The 17,609-nt window shown below is 53.1% G+C and overlaps 2 protein-coding genes across 4 annotated transcripts; both read left to right on the top strand.

The window, feature by feature from the left end:
* Positions 1 to 764: 764 nt before the first annotated feature.
* LOC121132748 (keratin-associated protein 10-1-like) lies at positions 765 to 9,656 on the top strand. Of its 3 annotated transcripts, XM_040732333.1 has the most exons (4): positions 765 to 1,314; positions 8,709 to 8,890; positions 9,008 to 9,049; positions 9,185 to 9,656. In XM_040732333.1, the coding sequence occupies exons 1-4, from the start codon at positions 778 to 780 to the stop codon at positions 9,387 to 9,389; spliced, it is 966 nt and encodes a 321-aa protein (XP_040588267.1). In that variant the 5' UTR covers positions 765 to 777; the 3' UTR covers positions 9,390 to 9,656. The 3 variants fall into 3 exon arrangements, with proteins under 3 accessions (XP_040588267.1, XP_040588268.1, XP_040588266.1); XM_040732334.1 differs by lacking the exons at positions 8,709 to 8,890; positions 9,008 to 9,049; positions 9,185 to 9,656 and having other exon boundaries at positions 765 to 959; positions 1,035 to 1,626; XM_040732332.1 differs by lacking the exon at positions 765 to 1,314 and having other exon boundaries at positions 8,070 to 9,656.
* A 1,246-nt stretch (positions 9,657 to 10,902) lies between these two features.
* On the top strand, positions 10,903 to 15,637 carry LOC121134381 (thrombospondin-type laminin G domain and EAR repeat-containing protein-like). Its single transcript, XM_040732558.1, has 4 exons — positions 10,903 to 10,938; positions 11,383 to 11,777; positions 13,262 to 13,352; positions 14,889 to 15,637. The coding sequence occupies exons 1-4, from the start codon at positions 10,903 to 10,905 to the stop codon at positions 15,048 to 15,050; spliced, it is 684 nt and encodes a 227-aa protein (XP_040588492.1). The 3' UTR covers positions 15,051 to 15,637.
* The last annotated feature ends 1,972 nt before the right edge of the window (positions 15,638 to 17,609 follow it).

Below are 17,609 nucleotides of genomic sequence, written 5' to 3'. Positions count from 1 at the left end.
GCAGAGGGTCTCATTCAGAATCAGAACCTGTTGTCACAACATCTCCACATCCATGCATCCTGCAGCAGTTTCGCTGAAAAGAAAATGTTTCCATGCTTTCAGGGACACAGGCACAGGGTAGGATGGACAGTGTCATAGGGTAGGGTGACAGTGTCATAGGGTAGGGTGACAGTGTCATAGAGTAGGGTGACAGTGTCATAGGGTAGGGTGACAGTGTCATAGGGTAGGGTGGACAGTGTCACAGGGTAGGGTGACAGTGTCATAGCATAGGGTGGACACAGGCACAGGGCAGGGTGGACGGTGTCATGGGGTAATACAAAGAGGTGCAGGAGCTGGGAAGACGCTCTACGAGTAGTAGTTACAGGTCGGTCACTGCACCCTCAACCCAGTGGCTCTAGACATGCCACTACATACCTCTGGTCTCAGCACTGTCACAAAGTGACAACTGTCCTCACGCAGAGCTGGGATATGGGAGGAGCACTGGGCTGAGGACATTGTTCTCTAGAACTGCTTGCAGAGAAGACAAGTGTCCTGGCAGCTGGCCATAGCTGGATGACATCCCTGCAGCCATAGAATAGCTGGGACAAGTCCCACCAATGACCCCTCAACCTCACTGCTCACGGAGCCTTACCCAACTACCCCACCTCTGTTCCCAGCGTCACCCTATAGGAGACAGACAGTCTGACAACAACATCCCAAACAAACAAACACCCTAATGATGGCCATGAGCGGCACCAACAAGGAAGGGAGGTCAACAACACAGGGGGATAAAAGCTGATGGCTCAGGACCTCACACTCACTCACGCTCAACACTCACTCACTCACTCAACACTCACTCTACTCCAGCCCAGCTCTGCCATGGCCACCTCCACCATGTCTGTCTGCTCTGACGCTTGCACCAACTGCTCCTGGCAGGTAGATGACTGCCCAGAGAGCTGCTGCGAGCCCAGCTGCTGCGCCCCCAGCTGCTGCCAACCCAGCTGCTGTGCCCCCAGCTGCTGCCAACCCAGCTGTTGTGTCCCCAGCTGCTGCCAGCCCAGCTGCTGTGCCCCATCCCCCTGCATTACTCTTGTCTGTACCCCAGTGAGCTGTGTGTCCAGCCCCTGCTGCCAATCTTCCTGCACACCCTCATGCTGCCAGCATTCTAGCTGCCAGCCCTCATGCTGTCAATCCTCCTGCTGTGTTCCTGTGTGCTGCAAGCCTGTCTGCTGCACACCCATCTGCTCTGGGTCCTCCTCATGCTGCCAGCAGTCTAGCTGCCAGCCCTCATGCTGCACCTCCTCACCCTGTTCTGTGACCCTGTGCTGCAAGCCTGTCTGCTGCACACCCATCTGCTCCGGGTCCTCATGCTGCCAGCAGTCTAGCTGCCAGCCCTCATGCTGCCAGCCATCCTGCTGTGTGCCTGTGTGCTGCAAGCCTGTGTGCTGCAAGCCCTGCTCCAGCGTGTCCCTGCTCTGCCGCCCTGTGTGCAGACCCGCCTGCTGTGTGCCCACCTCCTCCTGCTGTGCCTCCTCCTGCCAGCCCAGCTGCTGCAAGCCCTGCTCCAGCGTGTCCCTGCTCTGCCGCCCTGCCTGCTCCAGCCAGGCCTGCTGTGGCCTCTCCTCAGCCCAGAAGTCCAGCTGCTGATGGATCTGTCTACTCCCTGCTCATGAACCTCTCCCCAGTCCCTCTTAGCTCCTAATGTGGGATCTCCCCAGGACAGAACCCCAACAAGTTCCCTACCCTGACCTGACCTGACCTCCTGCCTCCCAGGTCGCTTGTCTTCGGCATTAGCCCTTCAGATGTTCAGAACATCAATAAACTCTTCTAACTGCCTGGATCTCCTTTCATGCTGTGAGAAAAGTGATTTAAGTAGATTCATTCTCTGCAGGCTGTGGTTGTTTCCTGGAGGGAGGGGCTTAGCCCTGCAATAGTGAGAGACATTGGCCACCTGCCCTGGGGGTGACCAGTGAGCTCAGTGTCATGCTCTGCACAAAGCAGAATAGTGAGATGCTGCTATGATGGTCCCCCATATCTGAAAAAGGTCCCCAGCTTCCACGGAGGGTCCCCACTGCCCAGTGAGTGACGGTCTCAGACATGTGCATGGCTGGCCAGGGATCCCCCATAATAGGCAGTAGAACTCGTGTCTGGGGCATCTCCTGGGCGTGAAGCCTGTCTTTTGCACCTGGAGTAGTGCCCTGAGGGGAATTCCTCTGAAGGGAGTCAGACAAATGACCTGACCTAATTTGCCACCAGAATGTCTAAGTGAGTCCCAAGAGACCAGCCTGCTGGTCCCCAGCCCATCCAGGCAGAGCTTGGGTGATGGAAGAAACACAGTATCTAGCTGTGTCGGTTTAGTAGACACCCAAGGCGGGAAAATGGGGCCAGAGAAGATGAAACCCAAGGCGGGAAAATGGGGCCAGAGAAAATCCATCCATTGGTGGGAACCCACTATCCTCACCTATCCCACACAACCAAGATGTTAGAGACGATGGAGCCGTTGAGCAAAGACGGAAGACATTTAAAGAAAGAAAGCGGGGAGGGGGGCTGAAAGGAGCGCTGTGTGGAAGAGGGATGCTGATGAGCTGGGGTGGGCTCACACCCACTAGACAAACCATGGGTGTGGCTCAGAACTGCTCAGAGAGAAAGCAGTGAGCTGGAGCAGGAAGAAGAAACCCTGCCCTGCAAAGCTTTGTCATCAATTCCACTCTTGGTGTCAGACACGCTGAGGACCTTGTCAAATGGGTGACACACACATGTTCCCATCCCTGCAGTGTCTTATGGAATACTTTGCTGTCCTGAGCACCCTCAGGGTTCTGATGCCCTGTGGAGTCTCCCTACCCACCCCCCACAGCAAGCCCCTTAGAACCGTGCTCAGAAGGGTTCTCTGCCCCATCCTCCATGCTCCTCCAAGCCCCTCCAGGACCGTGCTCCTCCACAGTCCTTTTCACCTGTCACTGAGCATCTTTCCCTTCTCTGGATGCAGTCTTTCCCTTGGCAGGGTCTCTCCCTTCTCTGCAGGGCTCCCCCTCCCAGCTGAGGTTCCGTATGACTCTGGGGCTTTTGGAATTTTGACTAAGGCAGCATGCACATCCATTTAGGGATTTCAGTGAAGGTGTGGCCTTTCAGCTACTTTTAATAACTACCAAGGTATGTGGGTGCTGGATGGTTGGAGGTGTGTTTGATTTTTGTTTTAAGAGCCCACCAAGTTCTTCTACATGTCTGAGCCATCCTGTGTTCCCAGAAGCAGTGAGAGTTCCCATTACTGCTTCCTTCCCAACATCTGCTGCTGGCATTTTGATGTGGGCCCGTTTTACAAGTAACAGATACACCCTCTCATTCATATTCTCGTATTCTCTCTGTCTCTCTGTCTCTGTCTCTGTCTCTGTCTCTCTCTCTCTCTCTCTCTGCACACAGCACAAATTGTCCTCAACCTCAAGATCCCCCTCCTGCATAGCAGAGATCACAGATGTGCCCCACCCCTGCCTGTGACTTCAGTTTTCCCGAGTTTACACTGTGGGTATCGTTTGACATCTGGGTGTCTTCTTTGGCAAAGGGTCTATCCACTCTCTTGCCAGTTTTGAGTTAGGTTGGTTCAGGGTTTATTTGAAGGGTCCTTTGCAGTGTACACAGTGGGGATATGGGGAGCAGATATGCCACCCCCACCCCCACCCCACCCTCAGGGTTCTGATGCCCTGTTGACTCCTGGTGTCCCTTCTGTTATTTGCTTTTCTGATGGTGAAAAACACCTGAACAAAACAACTTACGGAAAGAAGGCGTTATTGGTTGGTTTTAGCTCAGGATTGGAGGACACAGTCCATCATGGCAGGGACGTCATGGCGACGGGGTGTAAGGAGGCTCACTGAGGCCTCAGTCAGGAAGCAGAGAGTGATGCTCAGGAACTCGGGTCACTTCCTCTTTGTTATTCAACCCAAGACTCCAGCCACACTTATGGAGGCTCCGCCCTCCTCAGTTGCCCCTCCCTGGAGACTCCCTCGCTGACATGCCCAGCAGCGTGTCCCCCAGGTGATCCAAATCCTGTCAGGTTGACACTCAGCCACCACAGTGTGGAGGCAGCAGAGGCCCTGCGATGGGAGAAGCCGTGGACACCTGTGCCCAGAAAGGCCTCGGGTCAGTTACCCAAGCAACAAAATCCAGCATCACAGAAACAGAGCAGGGTATCACAGTGCTGCAGTCCTTCAGCGTGCCTAGAATCCAGGTGCCAAAGCTTGGTCCCCAGCCTGTGGTGTTGTCGGGAGATGGTGATGTCTGGAAGAGGTGGGGCCTAATGGGAGGAAGTGAGGTCACTGGACATGCTGGTTACTGTGGTGATGTATTGTTTATGGTTTATTAAAGCCACTGGAGATCAAGATAGCAAGGCAGCCATACTAGTTAGCCATAGAAGCCAGGCACACACCTTTAATCCCAGGACTCAGGATTAAGAGGTAGGTGGATCTCTGAGTCCAAGACCGCCCTGGGCTACCGGAGAGAGAATCAGAGCTCACTCCTTTAATCTCAGGACTTGAGAGCTATAAAAAAGGTCGAGGCGTTCTGTCTCGGGATTAGTCTGTAGCCACGTTGAGGAGAACACAGCAGTCTGAGTGAGTATGAGGAGCAATGGAGTCGGGAGCCGAGTGAGGGTCACCCCTTTGGTCTGAGCTGAGGTAGAGGTGAGAGCTAGTGGCCGGCTGCTTTGCATCTCTGATCTTCAGCTTGAAGCTTGAACCCCAATATCTATCTCTGGATCTTTTATTAATCGTGCTACAGATTAGTTTTTTGTTTGTTTGTTTTTTTTTTTTTTCTTGTCAACTTGACACAGCTAGGGCTATCTGAGTAAAGAGAACTCAATCGAGACAAAAGCCTCCCCTGGATTCCTATAAACAAGTCTACGAACATGTTCTTGATTAATGATTGATGTGAGAGGGCCCAGCCCACTATACACAGCCCTGTCCCTGGGCAGGTGATCCTGGTGTTTTTAAGGAGGCAGACTTAGCATGCAATGGGAAACGAGCCAATAAGGGGTGTTATCCCATGGCCTCGGCTGTGGTCCCTGTCCTGACTTCCTTTGATGATGACTGTGATGTGGAAGGGTGGTAAGCCCTTTCTTCCCTGAGTTGCTTCTGGGCGTGGCTTTATCACAGCAACAGAAAGCACACTAAGACATCAGAGTTACTTTAAAAGAGGCATTGGTCATGGCTTTATCACAGCAACAGAAAGCACACTAAGACATCAGAGTGTGCTTTAAAAGAGACATTGGGACCTTTTGGCCTTCTTCTTCCTCTCCTGGTCACCACAAGTAAGCAGATTCCTGTCACATTCCCCACCATGGCATGCCACCTGACTCAGGCCTGAAGGCATCAGAGCCAAACAGCCACGTGGTGTGCAATGTCTTGAATGAGATGACTCCCGTGGGTTCCGGTAAGTGAACATTTGGTCCCCCTGTCTTGAATGAGATGACTCCCGTGGGTTCCGGTAAGTGAACATTTGGTCCCCAGGTGGTGGCCCTCTTTGAGGGGGGAAGAATGTCACTGGAGGCAGGCTTTGAGGGTTTGAGACTCACTCCTGACATACTCACTTTCTCTCTGCTGCACACTGGGATGCGAAATGTGAGCCCCCAGCTTGTTACCCCAGGGGCCACAGCTGCCTCTGAACCTGTCACTATCCCACCATGGTGGACTCTTATCCCTCTGGAAGCATAGGCACACAGAAACTCTTTCCCCTTATGTTGCCTTGGTCATGCTGTTTTATCACGGCAACGGAAAAATCACTAAGACACAGTGACACTTCCAAAACTAGGAGTCAAGTAAGCTTTCCTCTTAGAGACAGATTACCTCAGGCCTTCTCTCACAGTAACAGAAAGCTGATTAACATTGGGGCTAAGTGGGGCTTGTCTCTGGAATAAAACATTGGTTTAATATCTGAAAAATCAACTAATGTAATATACTGTATTGATATAATAAAGGCAAACATCACACGATCATATCAATGTATGCAGAAAAGGAGCTGGGATGGCCCAACATTTTCACAATAAAACCCCCCACAAGCCCAGGCAAGGGGACTTCCTTACTCTGATATCTGTTAGGAACCCACTACTGACATCACCATGTGCCATGCCATCTCCCTACCCTCCAGCAAGGCACAGGCATCCATTCAGCCCATCAATCCCAGCCACCACTGGGGGGGGGCAGATGTCCTCATATCCAAGCTAAGTCCATGAGTTGTAAACCGCATGCTTTGGAAACCAAGAAACTCATGTGAAAACCTTCTAAATGCATCAGGAATGGGTGTCCCCTGCTCATCTGGAGACTTTTCCAGTTTCTAGCAGAACCTGAGTAAACATTTTGCAGAAATCTCCAAGTTGGCTTTAAAATTAATATGTAATTGCAAGAGAGCCATAATCACCACAAGAAAAGAAAAAAGAACAAATATGGAAAGTTTACATACACTTCCCAGCAAAATTTTCCTATAAAGCAACATCGAGCCCTTCCATCGGTCCTGACCTATAAATAACCTTGTCATTGTCCAGGGTACTGACCTAGCTATACGCTCAGTAAACCTATGAGAGGGGAGGGGAGGGGCAGGAGAAGGGGAGGAGGAGAGGGAGGGAGAAAGCAAGGGAGTGAGCATCTTTTACCTTTAGGACACACACACAGGCAGAGCATCTGCACACCCCAGTGAGAGGCAGATCTCTCAGATCAGCATGGGGAGCGGACTGTGTTAAGAGACAGATGATGAGACTGGCCTCGTGGGTGCTAACCACACAGGCATGAGCCAAGAGTGGTAAGGCACACCTGGAACCCCACTACGTATGAGGAGGCAGGAGGACCAGGAGTTCCAGGTCATCCTCAGCTAAACAGTGAATTCCAGGCCAGCCTAGGCCACGTGAAACCTTGCTTCAAAAGAAGAAGAGTGTACAAAGAACGTAAACATGAAAAGGTTTTTTACCGGGACGCCTGTGCGGGAGAGAAGCAGGGGAGAGTCTCAGCTGGAAATGTCGAGCGCAGTACAGGAGCCCCACAGCCTGTTAGAACCACTGAGGGGCGGGAGCCAGTGTGGGGAGGGCATTCGCTCCCCTCACACTGTGTGTAGGACGCTCTGCAGACACAAGGCGGCTGGGCAGACAGGCCCACTAAACACACTCAACACAACGCTAACCATCAGAGGATGCTTCCCATCACACACACAAACAGCAAAGAGTGCTACCCTGTCGTACTACTGTGCAGTGCAGAGGGTCTACCTCCCAGGGATAGTGCAGCCTGAAGATAAACATTTCCCCACCGTGTGACCCAAGAAGGCTACACAGAGATTGACTCTAGGGCAAAGAAAACTCATTATCCCACGGAACACCAAACACAAACAACAGTGGCTGCCGCTTTACTCATGTCTGTAGTAAACAGGGGACAGTCAAAATATCCACCACTCACTGGACGGATACACTGTGGTAAGTCAATACAGTGGAATATCATAGAGCCAGAAAAAAGATGAACTTGGCACGCGACAGCTGGTTGAATGTTGGGGTCAGAGAATTATAAGCCACAGAGAATGGTTTACATGGGTGGGGAGGAAAAGGGAGTGGGTCTGGTGGCTGGCTGCTTGCTTGCCCCAGCCAAGTTAGAAGCTTCAACTGGCCCCTGCTGTCCTCTCGTTGTCCCTAGCTGTAACCCTACTTCCTGCAGGCAGGGGTCTCAGAGCCTCTTACATAAGCTCAGCCCACCCCTGTCCCCTGATGCCGTTCACCCTCAGTCATCCCAAAGCTGCAGCAGGCGGGAAGACTCGGTCTCGATGCATCTACCCTGCTGGGCTCAGGTTGACTGCTGGGCTGTCTGAAGGCTCTCGGGTGTCACTGTGCATCTGAGGCACAGGTTCCCAGCACTGATGGGCACAGCACACAGTGAAGTTTCACTTGCAGAGGGCACAGCCCCTGCACCCGTGGCACTTTCTGCACAGCTCTGCTTCTCTGTTGCTGCTCTGGAAAGCCTGTCTTCTAGAAGAATCTATCTCACCCTAGTTTTCCCCACCATCCCATTCTCTGCAGACCCGTGCCACGTTGAGAGGCACGGCACAGGGACACTTCTCTGCCAGGTGCGTGTAGCCAACCCTGCCCACTCACCTGGGCTGGAACTCAGGGCTACTCACTGCCTAGTGGAGCAGCCCGGGTGATGAGGCATGTGGCATGTGCACAAAGCCAGACCCAGCATGGGCAAGGCTCCACTAAGCACACAGCACCTTCAGGCCCTAACCAGTACCACGTGGAGCTCGGGAGGAGTGAGTCTCCTATGAATAAACAGATTAACAAGGGCTTTCAGGACGCAGCTTAAAACACCCACGAGGAAGGAAGGTTCTGGAGACTTCCGGCTGGAAACATACCCAGTCTGGTATAAAAGCTGACAGCATAGCACATCACAATACACATTGCCTCACTCACAAGCTCCTACCACCCAGCTCCCGCCATGGCCGCCTCCACCATGTCTGTCTGCTCTGACGCTTGCACCAACTCCTCCTGGCAGGTGGACAACTGCCCAGAGAGCTGCTGTGAGCCCAGCTGCTGTGTCCCCAGCTGCTGCCAGCCCAGCTGCTGTGCCCCAGCCCCCTGCCCAACCCTCATCTGCACCCCAGTGAGCTGTGTGTCCAGCGCCTGCTGCCAATCTGTCTGTAGCAGCTCCTGCACACCCTCATGCTGCCAGTCTAGCTGCCAGCCAGCTTGCTGCACCTGCTCCCCCTGCCAGCAGTCCTGCTGTGTGACCCTGTGCTGCAAGCCTGTCTGCTGCACACCCATCTGCTCTGGGTCCTCCTCATGCTGCCAGCAGTCTACCTGCCAGCCCTCATGCTGTCAGTCCTCCTGCTGTGTGCCTGTGTGCTGCAAGCCTGTCTGCTGCACACCCATCTGCTCTGGGTCCTCATGCTGCCAGCAGTCTAGCTGCCAGCCCTCATGCTGCACCTCCTCACCCTGTTCTGTGACTCTTTGCTGCAAGCCTGTCTGCTGCACACCCATCTGCTCCGGGTCCTCCTCATGCTGCCAGCAGTCTAGCTGCCAGCCCTCATGCTGCCAGCCATCCTGCTGTGTGCCTGTGTGCTGCAAGCCTGTGTGCTGCAAGCCCGTCTGCTGCAAGCCCTGCTCCAGCGTGTCCCTGCTCTGCCGCCCTGTGTGCAGACCCGCCTGCTGTGTGCCCACCTCCTCCTGCTGCTCCTCCTCCTGCCAGCCCAGCTGCTGCAAGCCCTGCTCCAGCGTGTCCCTGCTCTGCCGCCCTGTGTGCAGACCCGCCTGCTGTGTGCCCACCTCCTCCTGCTGCTCCTCCTCCTGCCAGCCCAGCTGCTGCAAGCCCTGCTCCAGCGTGTCCCTGCTCTGCCGCCCTGCCTGCTCCAGCCAGGCCTGCTGTGGCTTCTCCTCAGGCCAGAAGTCCAGCTGCTGATGGGTCTGTTCCTGGTGCCAGCTGACTCAGGTCCCTCCCTGTGGTCCCTCTCCGCCTCTCCAGTCTGCTCCTGACCTGGGATAGACAGTTCTCCAGGATGAAGCCTCCAACCTGTCCTTTGTGACTTGACCTCTCCTCCTGCTTCCCAGGAGGCCTGATGATCCTCAGGGTCACTGTCCCTGTCCCTGTCCCTGTCCCTCTGTTCTGGTTACCTGACCCTGATACAGCTTGTCAGCAGCCCATGGCTTCAATAAACTCTTCTAGCCACGTTGGTCTCCTCTCATGCTTCTGGAACATGCTGTTCAAGCAAGTGTCCATCTCCTCAGCCAGGAATGTTTCTAAGAGGGAAGAACTCAGTTTGGCAATTGACAAGGGATAGTAGCCACCTCCCTTGGGGGGGGGGGTCACAAGTTGTTTGAATGAAAAAGTGTCCCAAATAGGTGCATCTATTTGAAGACTTGGTCTCAGGTGGATGGTTCTGTTAAGGGAGTTGCAGGACTTTTAGAGGCTTGCTTGAGCATGTACGTTATTGGGGCAAGGCTTCAGGAGTTGATAGCTTTGTCCACTTTGAGTCTGTTTGAGTCCGTGCTCTCTGTTTTCTGCTTGTGGTTAGAGATGTGATCTCTGGCATCCTGTCCCACTTACCTGCTGCCATTAATCTCCCATCTTTGTGGACTCGCCCTCTGGAAATCTAAGCTGAAATAAACTCTTTCTTCATAAGTCATGGTGCTTATTCACAACAACAAACGTAACTTATACCAAACGGACAGGCTGGGCACTTGACAGCTCAAGACAGTGTGAGGCTGGTGTGTGTGTTGGGGGGCTGGGGGACTCCACCCTACAACCTCCACCCCATTCTCACCTCTCTATCCCTAGCTCCCCCTCAGCCTGCTGTGGATTCTGATCCCCTGGACATCACTGGGAGGGTTTTACCTTCTGTCACCTGTCAGTTTCCAAGCTCCACGCCATTTCCTGGAAGTCTCCAGGAAACAGACTCACTCTCTTCCACTGTGAGAGCCACAGGAGCAGAAAGAGCCCCCATTCCCAAAGGAACCTGAGCAAGTGTCCCACACTGTGACCGAGGCATACTGCACATTGAGCCTACTCTGAAGGGCACACAGGCCCTCCCCCTCTTTAGAACAGGCATGCAGGTACATGTGGGCAGAGCCTCGCTTAGGATAGTAGTATGTGCGCACACATCTGCACGCACACGGGCATTGAGCACACATCTGCACGCACATGGGCATTGTGCACACATCTGCATGCACACATCTGCACGCACACGGGCATTGTGCACACATCTGCACGCACACAGGCAATAGTAAGCGTGCACACATCTGCATGCACACAGCCAACTACTGTCAGAGCCAGCTTACCTTTCGGCTCATCAGACTGCCTACGTTTGGCTAAGGTCGGCTGGTGAGATGTGTAGATATAAATAACCCACAGTGGGGAGGGCGAGCTTGCTTTTGAGATCACAGACTTGTCACTCTGCTTTGCTGACCGTCGTAAAATGCACATAGCAAGAGAGCTTACTGTGTTCGCCTTGGTGAGCGCATCTTGGCCACGCTGAGTTCATTCACATTCCACCTAGCAAATCTCAGCTACCCTGTGAACTACTGGCCGCTACTCCGCAAGCCCCCACCCCACCCCAAACCCCTAGCAGTCCTGTTATTGTGTTTCCGTGAACCTGAGGCTTTGTGGAGCTCAGTAGATGGGTGCAGCACCTGTTCTTCTGGCCTGGATCGTTTTCCTCAGCGTGAGGCTCTCCTGGCTGCTTCATGAGGGAGCAGGTCGGGACCTGTTTCTCTCTGAAACAGGCTGAAACAGGCTGAAAACATTCTGTTGTGCACTAGGCTGCTTGCCCTGGCCTGGCTGGGGGGGGTGGGGATTGGGGTGGGGAGGTACACTGAATTTCCACCCAACAGTGCTACTTGGGTAGGGTGCCATCGGCTCCACCCACTTCCTGGCTAGCCCCACCTCCTCCTCTCAGTCCCACCCACTCTCCTGCTGGCCTCACCCTCTCTCCCCACCCCTCCCAGGCCCTGCTCTCCTCTCCCCTTCATTCTGCTTCACCCCATCGGCCTTGCCCATCCTTCTTGGTCCTTCCCTCCTCCCTTTCCTTCAGCTCTGGCCCTTCTCTCCACAGAAGAATGAATACCTGCTCTCCCTGCTGGCGGAGGAGAGGGACACGCTGCTGCTCAGCCTGAGGTACTCACCCACACAGCTGCACTTCCTGTTTCTCACGGAGGACTTGGCTGGTGCCTGGCAGACCCGTGTGTCCTTCAGGAGCCCCGGCCTCGTGGACAGCCAGTGGCACACGCTGATCTTGGCTGTGTCCCAAGGATCCTTTTCTCTCACTGTGGACTGTGGCCTCCCAATAGACATGTAGGTACCAGGATGTGCAGCCCAGTGAATGACCGAGCTGTGTGTCGCCTGAGCAACCCATTCCAGTGGCTGTTCCACCACTGTGCCGTGGGGGAGCGGGACGGGCATGGGTCCTGGGCAAATCCCCCTGCCCCAACCCTGCCAAATTCTTTCTTTTAAGATTTATTTATTTATTATGAATACAACACCCTGCCTCCATGTACACATCAGAAGAGGGCACCATATCTCATTACAGATGGTTGTGAGCCACCATGTGGTTGCTGGGAATTGAACTCAGAACCTCTGGAAGAGCAGTCAGTGCTCTTAACCTCTGAGCCATCTCTCCAGCCCCACCCCCTGCCAAATTCTTTACCTGGACTATGGAGAATGCTCCAGGTGCTGGCCCCTAAGGCAGGTAGGTCCCTGATAGTGCCTTGTGGAAGGCAGGTTTCCATTATCAAGCCAGGGATCATGGAGCAGCTACATAGCTCTATGAAATGGAGGGGCCCAATCAGGAGCCACAAATCACCTATTTGAAATGACTGTAGTCAAGGAAGATCTGAGGCCCTTTGGCTCAGCAAAATGCAGGCCAGCACCAAGGCTTCAGGCTGAGCTCAGAGATCAGGTGCCAAGCACAGAGTGGAAGTGGCTATGGGTTTAGGGCTAGCTGCCTGGTACCCCTGGCCAGGAGCTTGGTGCACTGCAGCAGATGGTTAAGGCTGGAGGAAGCAGGAGCTGTAGGAGAGGACAGTATGTCATGGCACACTCTACCTCACGCAGAGGCTCTGGCCACATCCCCCCGGCCCCCACTTGGCCTGCTATGTTTCATCTCTTCTTCAGTGAGTTCAACCTTCAGGTCAATCACAACCAGCATTTTCCAGAGTCTTCTGGGTCCCCAGCAAGACACCTCCCTCCTACCTGTAGCCACCATTCTGTCCTGCTCCCCAGGCTGTGTGAAAGCACACATTGGCTACGTGGGCTAGGGTCCTGATGCAGGGAAAGGTCCCTAGAATTCATCAGGAGGTAGGAAGAGGGCCCCATATGTATGCTCATCATGCATTCCTGCAGGAGCCTCTGTCCTGGAGTGTCCCAGCTCATGTTCACTAGGGACTATGTGCCTTCACCTGTCAGCTGAGTCTTAAACCTTGTCAAGATGATGTCAGCTGAGTGAGACAGCTCCTGATGAGGAGGCAGAGACCAGAGGCTGGCGAAAGGCTGCAAGCATGCTCAGATGCAACAGGAAGGGAGATGGAGGAAGACAGGTGCAGCCACAGCTGGGGACCCTGGGGTCACTGGAGCCAGAAGGTCAAGGTGTCCTGTTTTGTCTCAGAGAGGGCACTGCTCTGCAGGCCCTGGACCTCTAATTGCCCTGGAACCTGTCATTACAGCTGCCCCAGGATTCTCTCGCCTGTTTCCCATGTGATACCCATCCCCTATATTTATAAGCAAATGGAGTGTATGCCCTTCCTCTTCTATGATACTAGTACTGTCCACTCATGTTTCAGAATGGCTGATGTTCCCTTCCCACCCACCCTATCAGTAAGAGGAGCCCGGTTCTTCATTGGCAGCCGGAAGAGAACCAAAGGCCTATTCACAGTGAGTGCGGAGAGGCTGCTAGCAGTACCCCTCCCCCAGGGCTGTGGGGACAGCTTGTCACATGCTTTAGATGATAGATTGCCATCTATGCTGAGAACCAGAAACACAAAGGTGTTGTGGAGTCTACCACAAGGCCCTCACACTGGCTGTTCCTATTTTCTCACACACTCCTCCCTGCAGTTCTTGGATTGCTACTCACAGGTCCTCCTACCATGGAAGCCTGTCCCCAACACTCTTGTAAACTGATGCTTGAATCTAGTCTTTCTGGCACTGATGTATATCTGCCCCATCCATCCATCCATCCATCCATCCACTCACCCATCCATCCAGCCAGCCAGCCAGCCACCTATCCACTCACTGATCCAGCCATCCATCCATCCACTCACCCATTCATCCATCCATCCATCCATCCATCCATCCACTCACCCATCCATCCATCCATCCATCCACTCACTCATCCATCCAGTCAGCCATCCATCCATCTATCCACTCACTGATCCATCCATCCATCCATCCATCCATCCACTCACCCATTCATCCATCCATCCATCCACTCACCCATTCATCCATCCATCCATCCATCCACTCACCCATCCATCCATTCATCCATCCATCCACTTACCCATCCATCAATTCACCCACTTAAACATCTACTCACACAACCAATCCACCTATTCATCCAGTCACCTACACATCCATCACCTGTGGTGTACTCACTGCTAGAGTGGTATCTGGAGTCTACTCCATAGCTGGGAGCTACAGTTCTCTATGATGTCCTCAGCATCTGCAACCATATCCGACATGTAGTAATCACTCTGTGGAAATATACTTGTGTTATGACTGAGTGGGCAAATGGAAGAACAGATAGGTGGGTAGATATATGCATGTATGGGTGGATGATGATGGATAAATGGATGGATGGATGGATGCATGCATGCACGGATGCATGGATGGAAGGATGGGTGGGTGGCTGGATGGGTGGATGGATGGATGGCTAGGTAAGTGGGTGGATGGGTGAATGGATGGATAGGTGGATGGATGCATGCATGGATTGATGTCTGGGTGGCTAGATGTATGTATGGATGTATGGGTGGGTGGGTGGGTGGGTAGATGGGTGGGTGGATGACTGGATGACTAAAGGGATGAATAGGTAGATGGACTGATTGGTTATCAATGAATAGACATTGGTGGCTTAGCAGATGGATTAGTGGTAAGTGGATGGGTGGATGATAGATGGATAGGTAGACAGACAGACAGACAGATGGGTGAATCAATGGTGAGAGGGTAGTGAAGGAAGGAAAGGAAGAGTAGTTGGGTGAAATGGTAAAGGAATGTGGCCTGGTCACTCTAGTTCCATGTGGACAGTCCCTACTTCACTAAGATTAGTAAGCAATTGTCTGTCATCACTCCTAATGGCTTCCCGATAACCTACACGCAGACCCCTTCCCATTGTGCAGGCTAGACCCACTGGACCATATGGGCCAAAGTCTCCAACAACGTCAGATATCAGTGGAACCTCACTTTCTCCCTCTACAGGGCCTGATAAGGCAACTGGTTCTGCTGCCTGGTTCAGATGCCACCCCAAGGCTGTGCCCCAGCAGGAACGCCAGGCTGGCAGAGCTGTCCATTCCCCGGGTGCTGAAAAGGCTCACAGAGAAGCCTGATGACAACGAGGTGCTGAAATATCCCTATGGTTAGTAAGCGGGGCTTGCTTCCCACCCCGGCAGCATCTGGGAGCACAGGCTCCTTTCCCAGCCTCTCCAATGTGCATCTCTCAGAAGGGCAGTGGCCAGGAGGACACTCGGGTCCATCAAAAGGGTCGGTTCCTTTGAACTGTCCCTCCCTTGAAGGGCTATACTTGGACAGCCTACAAGTAGGACATGCACCTTTCTTAGTCTCCTGGGCAGATGGTAGGCATGGCTTACATCAGGAAGGCTCCCTCCTCTAGACCACTGGCCAGCAATTGCCCATATCTCCCAGCCACTCCCTGCAGCTTATCCTAAAGTCCAGCCCACACCAAGACCTAGCTCTGTTTCCTACCAGCCCTTCCAGCCCTTGACTTCTTCTGGACATGCTTCTCCCTGGTTCTTACCCGCTCTGTTCTAGTGTTGGGTTGCAATGTTAAGCCATTTATAAAAATAACACCCCCTGCTGTATAGAACCTGAAAGTCCTTCCCCAACTACCCATATACCGCTGCTCTGTGGAAAGAAGATGAGGTGAAGGACAGCCAAGTCCCCAAAGTGTATGGTTCTCAAATAATAAATAAATGAAATCCCCATCCAAATATGTTGGCCATTTAGGTTTTACTGCGTTACACTGCTGCCTGGTGCTGGTGGAGCTGTCCACATAAAACCTATGTTGATACCAATAGTGGTGAGATCAAACCACAGACCCAAGAATACTGCCTGTAGCTTAGCTATGAAGAGGCAGGGAAAAGCAGAAAAGTGTATGGCTATTGAGGATGTCTACGGGGTGACAGCAAAGGGACAGAGAGACATTCCCTTCAGGTACAAGGTGGGTGTGGTCAGACAGTCACACAGGAAACACTGTGGCTGGGCCCTGGGTTTCCCAACCTATCTCCAATGACCTGTGCTGTCTGGGGCTCCCATCAGCCACACACAAAGGTAAAGATAGGACCACCGGGCTTGGACCTTTTGCACAGAGTCCTTATCTAAGAAGTCCTGACACACCAGACACTTTTGCCTGATCTTCCACACAGAAGCTGACATAAAAGTAACCCTGGGATCCCAGCCACCATGCACCAAGGCAGAGGGTGTCCAGTTCTGGTTTGATGCTGCCCAGAAGGGGCTCTACCTGTGTGCGGACAGCGAGTGGGTCTCCGTGTTGACAGGTGAGGAGGCTGGATGCAGAATTCACATCCTAAGCACACAGAGCATCTGGCTGCATCCCCATTGGGAAAGTGTACCGTGAAAGGCTTAGAGTCCCATCCACCTGGAAGGGCCACTTCCGAGAGTGGGAAGCCACCAGAACAGCCCAGGCAAGTCGGGATGTCTTCCTCCCTAGGATACCCCAGAGCTGTCCTCAGAACTCCAGGAGGAGTGACAAGCCTGAGTGTTCAACCCAGAAATAGTCATATCCTGGGTGTGCCATGAGGGCAGCATGCTGGCTTCTCTCAGCAACTCTTCCCTGATAGCTAATGGCAGAAAGAGGGTGCATCACAGACACTCAGACCTCTCTTTTGTCCTGTTTGAGTCTGGGGCCACAGAGACCCCCAAAGCCCCTGGTGGACAGGAGCAGGCCTCCTTTTAACAGTCCTTTCCCGAGAGAATAAAATGGGGCTCCAGGGGAAATCTCCTTCATAAATTCCAGGGCCCTCGGCACAAGCCTAAGAGCCAAGTCATGGCAGGGTCCCAAAAGTCACTCCCAAGAGAAGCCCCAGCTCCATTCCTATGCACACTGACTAGGTCCCCATCCTCCCATTCCAAGCCAAGACCAAGCTAGACTACGTAGAGGAGCACCAGAGTCTGCATACCAACTCAGAGACCCTGGGCATCGAGGTGTTCAACATCCCCGGTGTGGGACTCTTCGCAGCCACAGCCAATCGGAAGGCTAGATCAGCCATCTATAAATGGACAGACGGGAAATTTGTCTCCTATCAGAATATTGCCACACACCAGGCACAGTCATGGCGACATTTCACCATTGGGAAAAAGGCAAGTCTGTGCAGGTGACTTCCCCTTCCTTGCTGGTGGGCGCCTCCATTGGGTCTGCAGGCTGGAACTTTGCAGGTCAACGCATCTCTCGGGGTTCCAAGCATGCCCTTGCTAAGGGATTGGGTGGGATGCTCAAAGTCCCAGGCTTTAGGTTATAAGAGTATACCCATGAGGAGCCTGCTCAGTTTCCCTCAAGACACAGGTGGTACCAGTCTGTTAGCACAGGTTAACACCGTCTGCCTAGTCCTGTGCTAACTCACTACAAATCCAGACTGTTATTGGAGCCAGGAATATAGCTTGGTTGGTGGGGTGTTTGTCTAGCCTGTACAAATCCTTGAGTACGGTCCCCAACACTGTGTAAACTGGGTGTGGCGGCTCACACTTAAAACTCTAGCCTTCAGGGAGTGGAGGCAAGAAGATCAGAAGTTCAAAAACCATCTTCAGCTACATAGAGAGTTTGAGGCCAGCCTGGGCTACATGAGACCCTGTTTCACAAAACACTAACTGTTGGCGTGACCTCACTGGGTCTAACATAACACAGAAAGTGTCGCAGTGAGTATCTTACTTCTCACTCCACCTTGC

Source organism: Mesocricetus auratus, unplaced genomic scaffold, assembly GCF_017639785.1.
Source record: "Mesocricetus auratus isolate SY011 unplaced genomic scaffold, BCM_Maur_2.0 Super-Scaffold_100027, whole genome shotgun sequence".
In the NCBI taxonomy this organism is placed as follows: Eukaryota; Metazoa; Chordata; class Mammalia; order Rodentia; family Cricetidae; genus Mesocricetus; species Mesocricetus auratus.
Note: the sequence above shows the minus strand (reverse complement) of the source record. Positions and strands in the feature narration are given on the sequence as shown.

What these genes read in the sequence shown, in the direction of transcription:
- LOC121132748 (XM_040732333.1), top strand. Translation starts at nt 778, where the DNA reads ATGGCTCAGGACCTCACACTCACTCACGCTCAACACTCACTCACTCAC. An exon ending in TGACCCTGTGCTGCAAGCCT is followed by an intron (nt 1,315 to 8,708) that starts GTCTGCTGCACA and finishes CCCTGCCAGCAG; the next exon opens with TCCTGCTGTGTGACCCTGTG. An exon ending in GGGTCCTCATGCTGCCAGCA is followed by an intron (nt 8,891 to 9,007) that starts GTCTAGCTGCCA and finishes CCAGCAGTCTAG; the next exon opens with CTGCCAGCCCTCATGCTGCC.
- LOC121134381 (XM_040732558.1), top strand. Translation starts at nt 10,903, where the DNA reads ATGCACATAGCAAGAGAGCTTACTGTGTTCGCCTTG. An exon ending in AGCTTACTGTGTTCGCCTTG is followed by an intron (nt 10,939 to 11,382) that starts GTGAGCGCATCT and finishes TCCTCCTCTCAG; the next exon opens with TCCCACCCACTCTCCTGCTG. An exon ending in GAACCAAAGGCCTATTCACA is followed by an intron (nt 13,353 to 14,888) that starts GTGAGTGCGGAG and finishes CTCCCTCTACAG; the next exon opens with GGCCTGATAAGGCAACTGGT.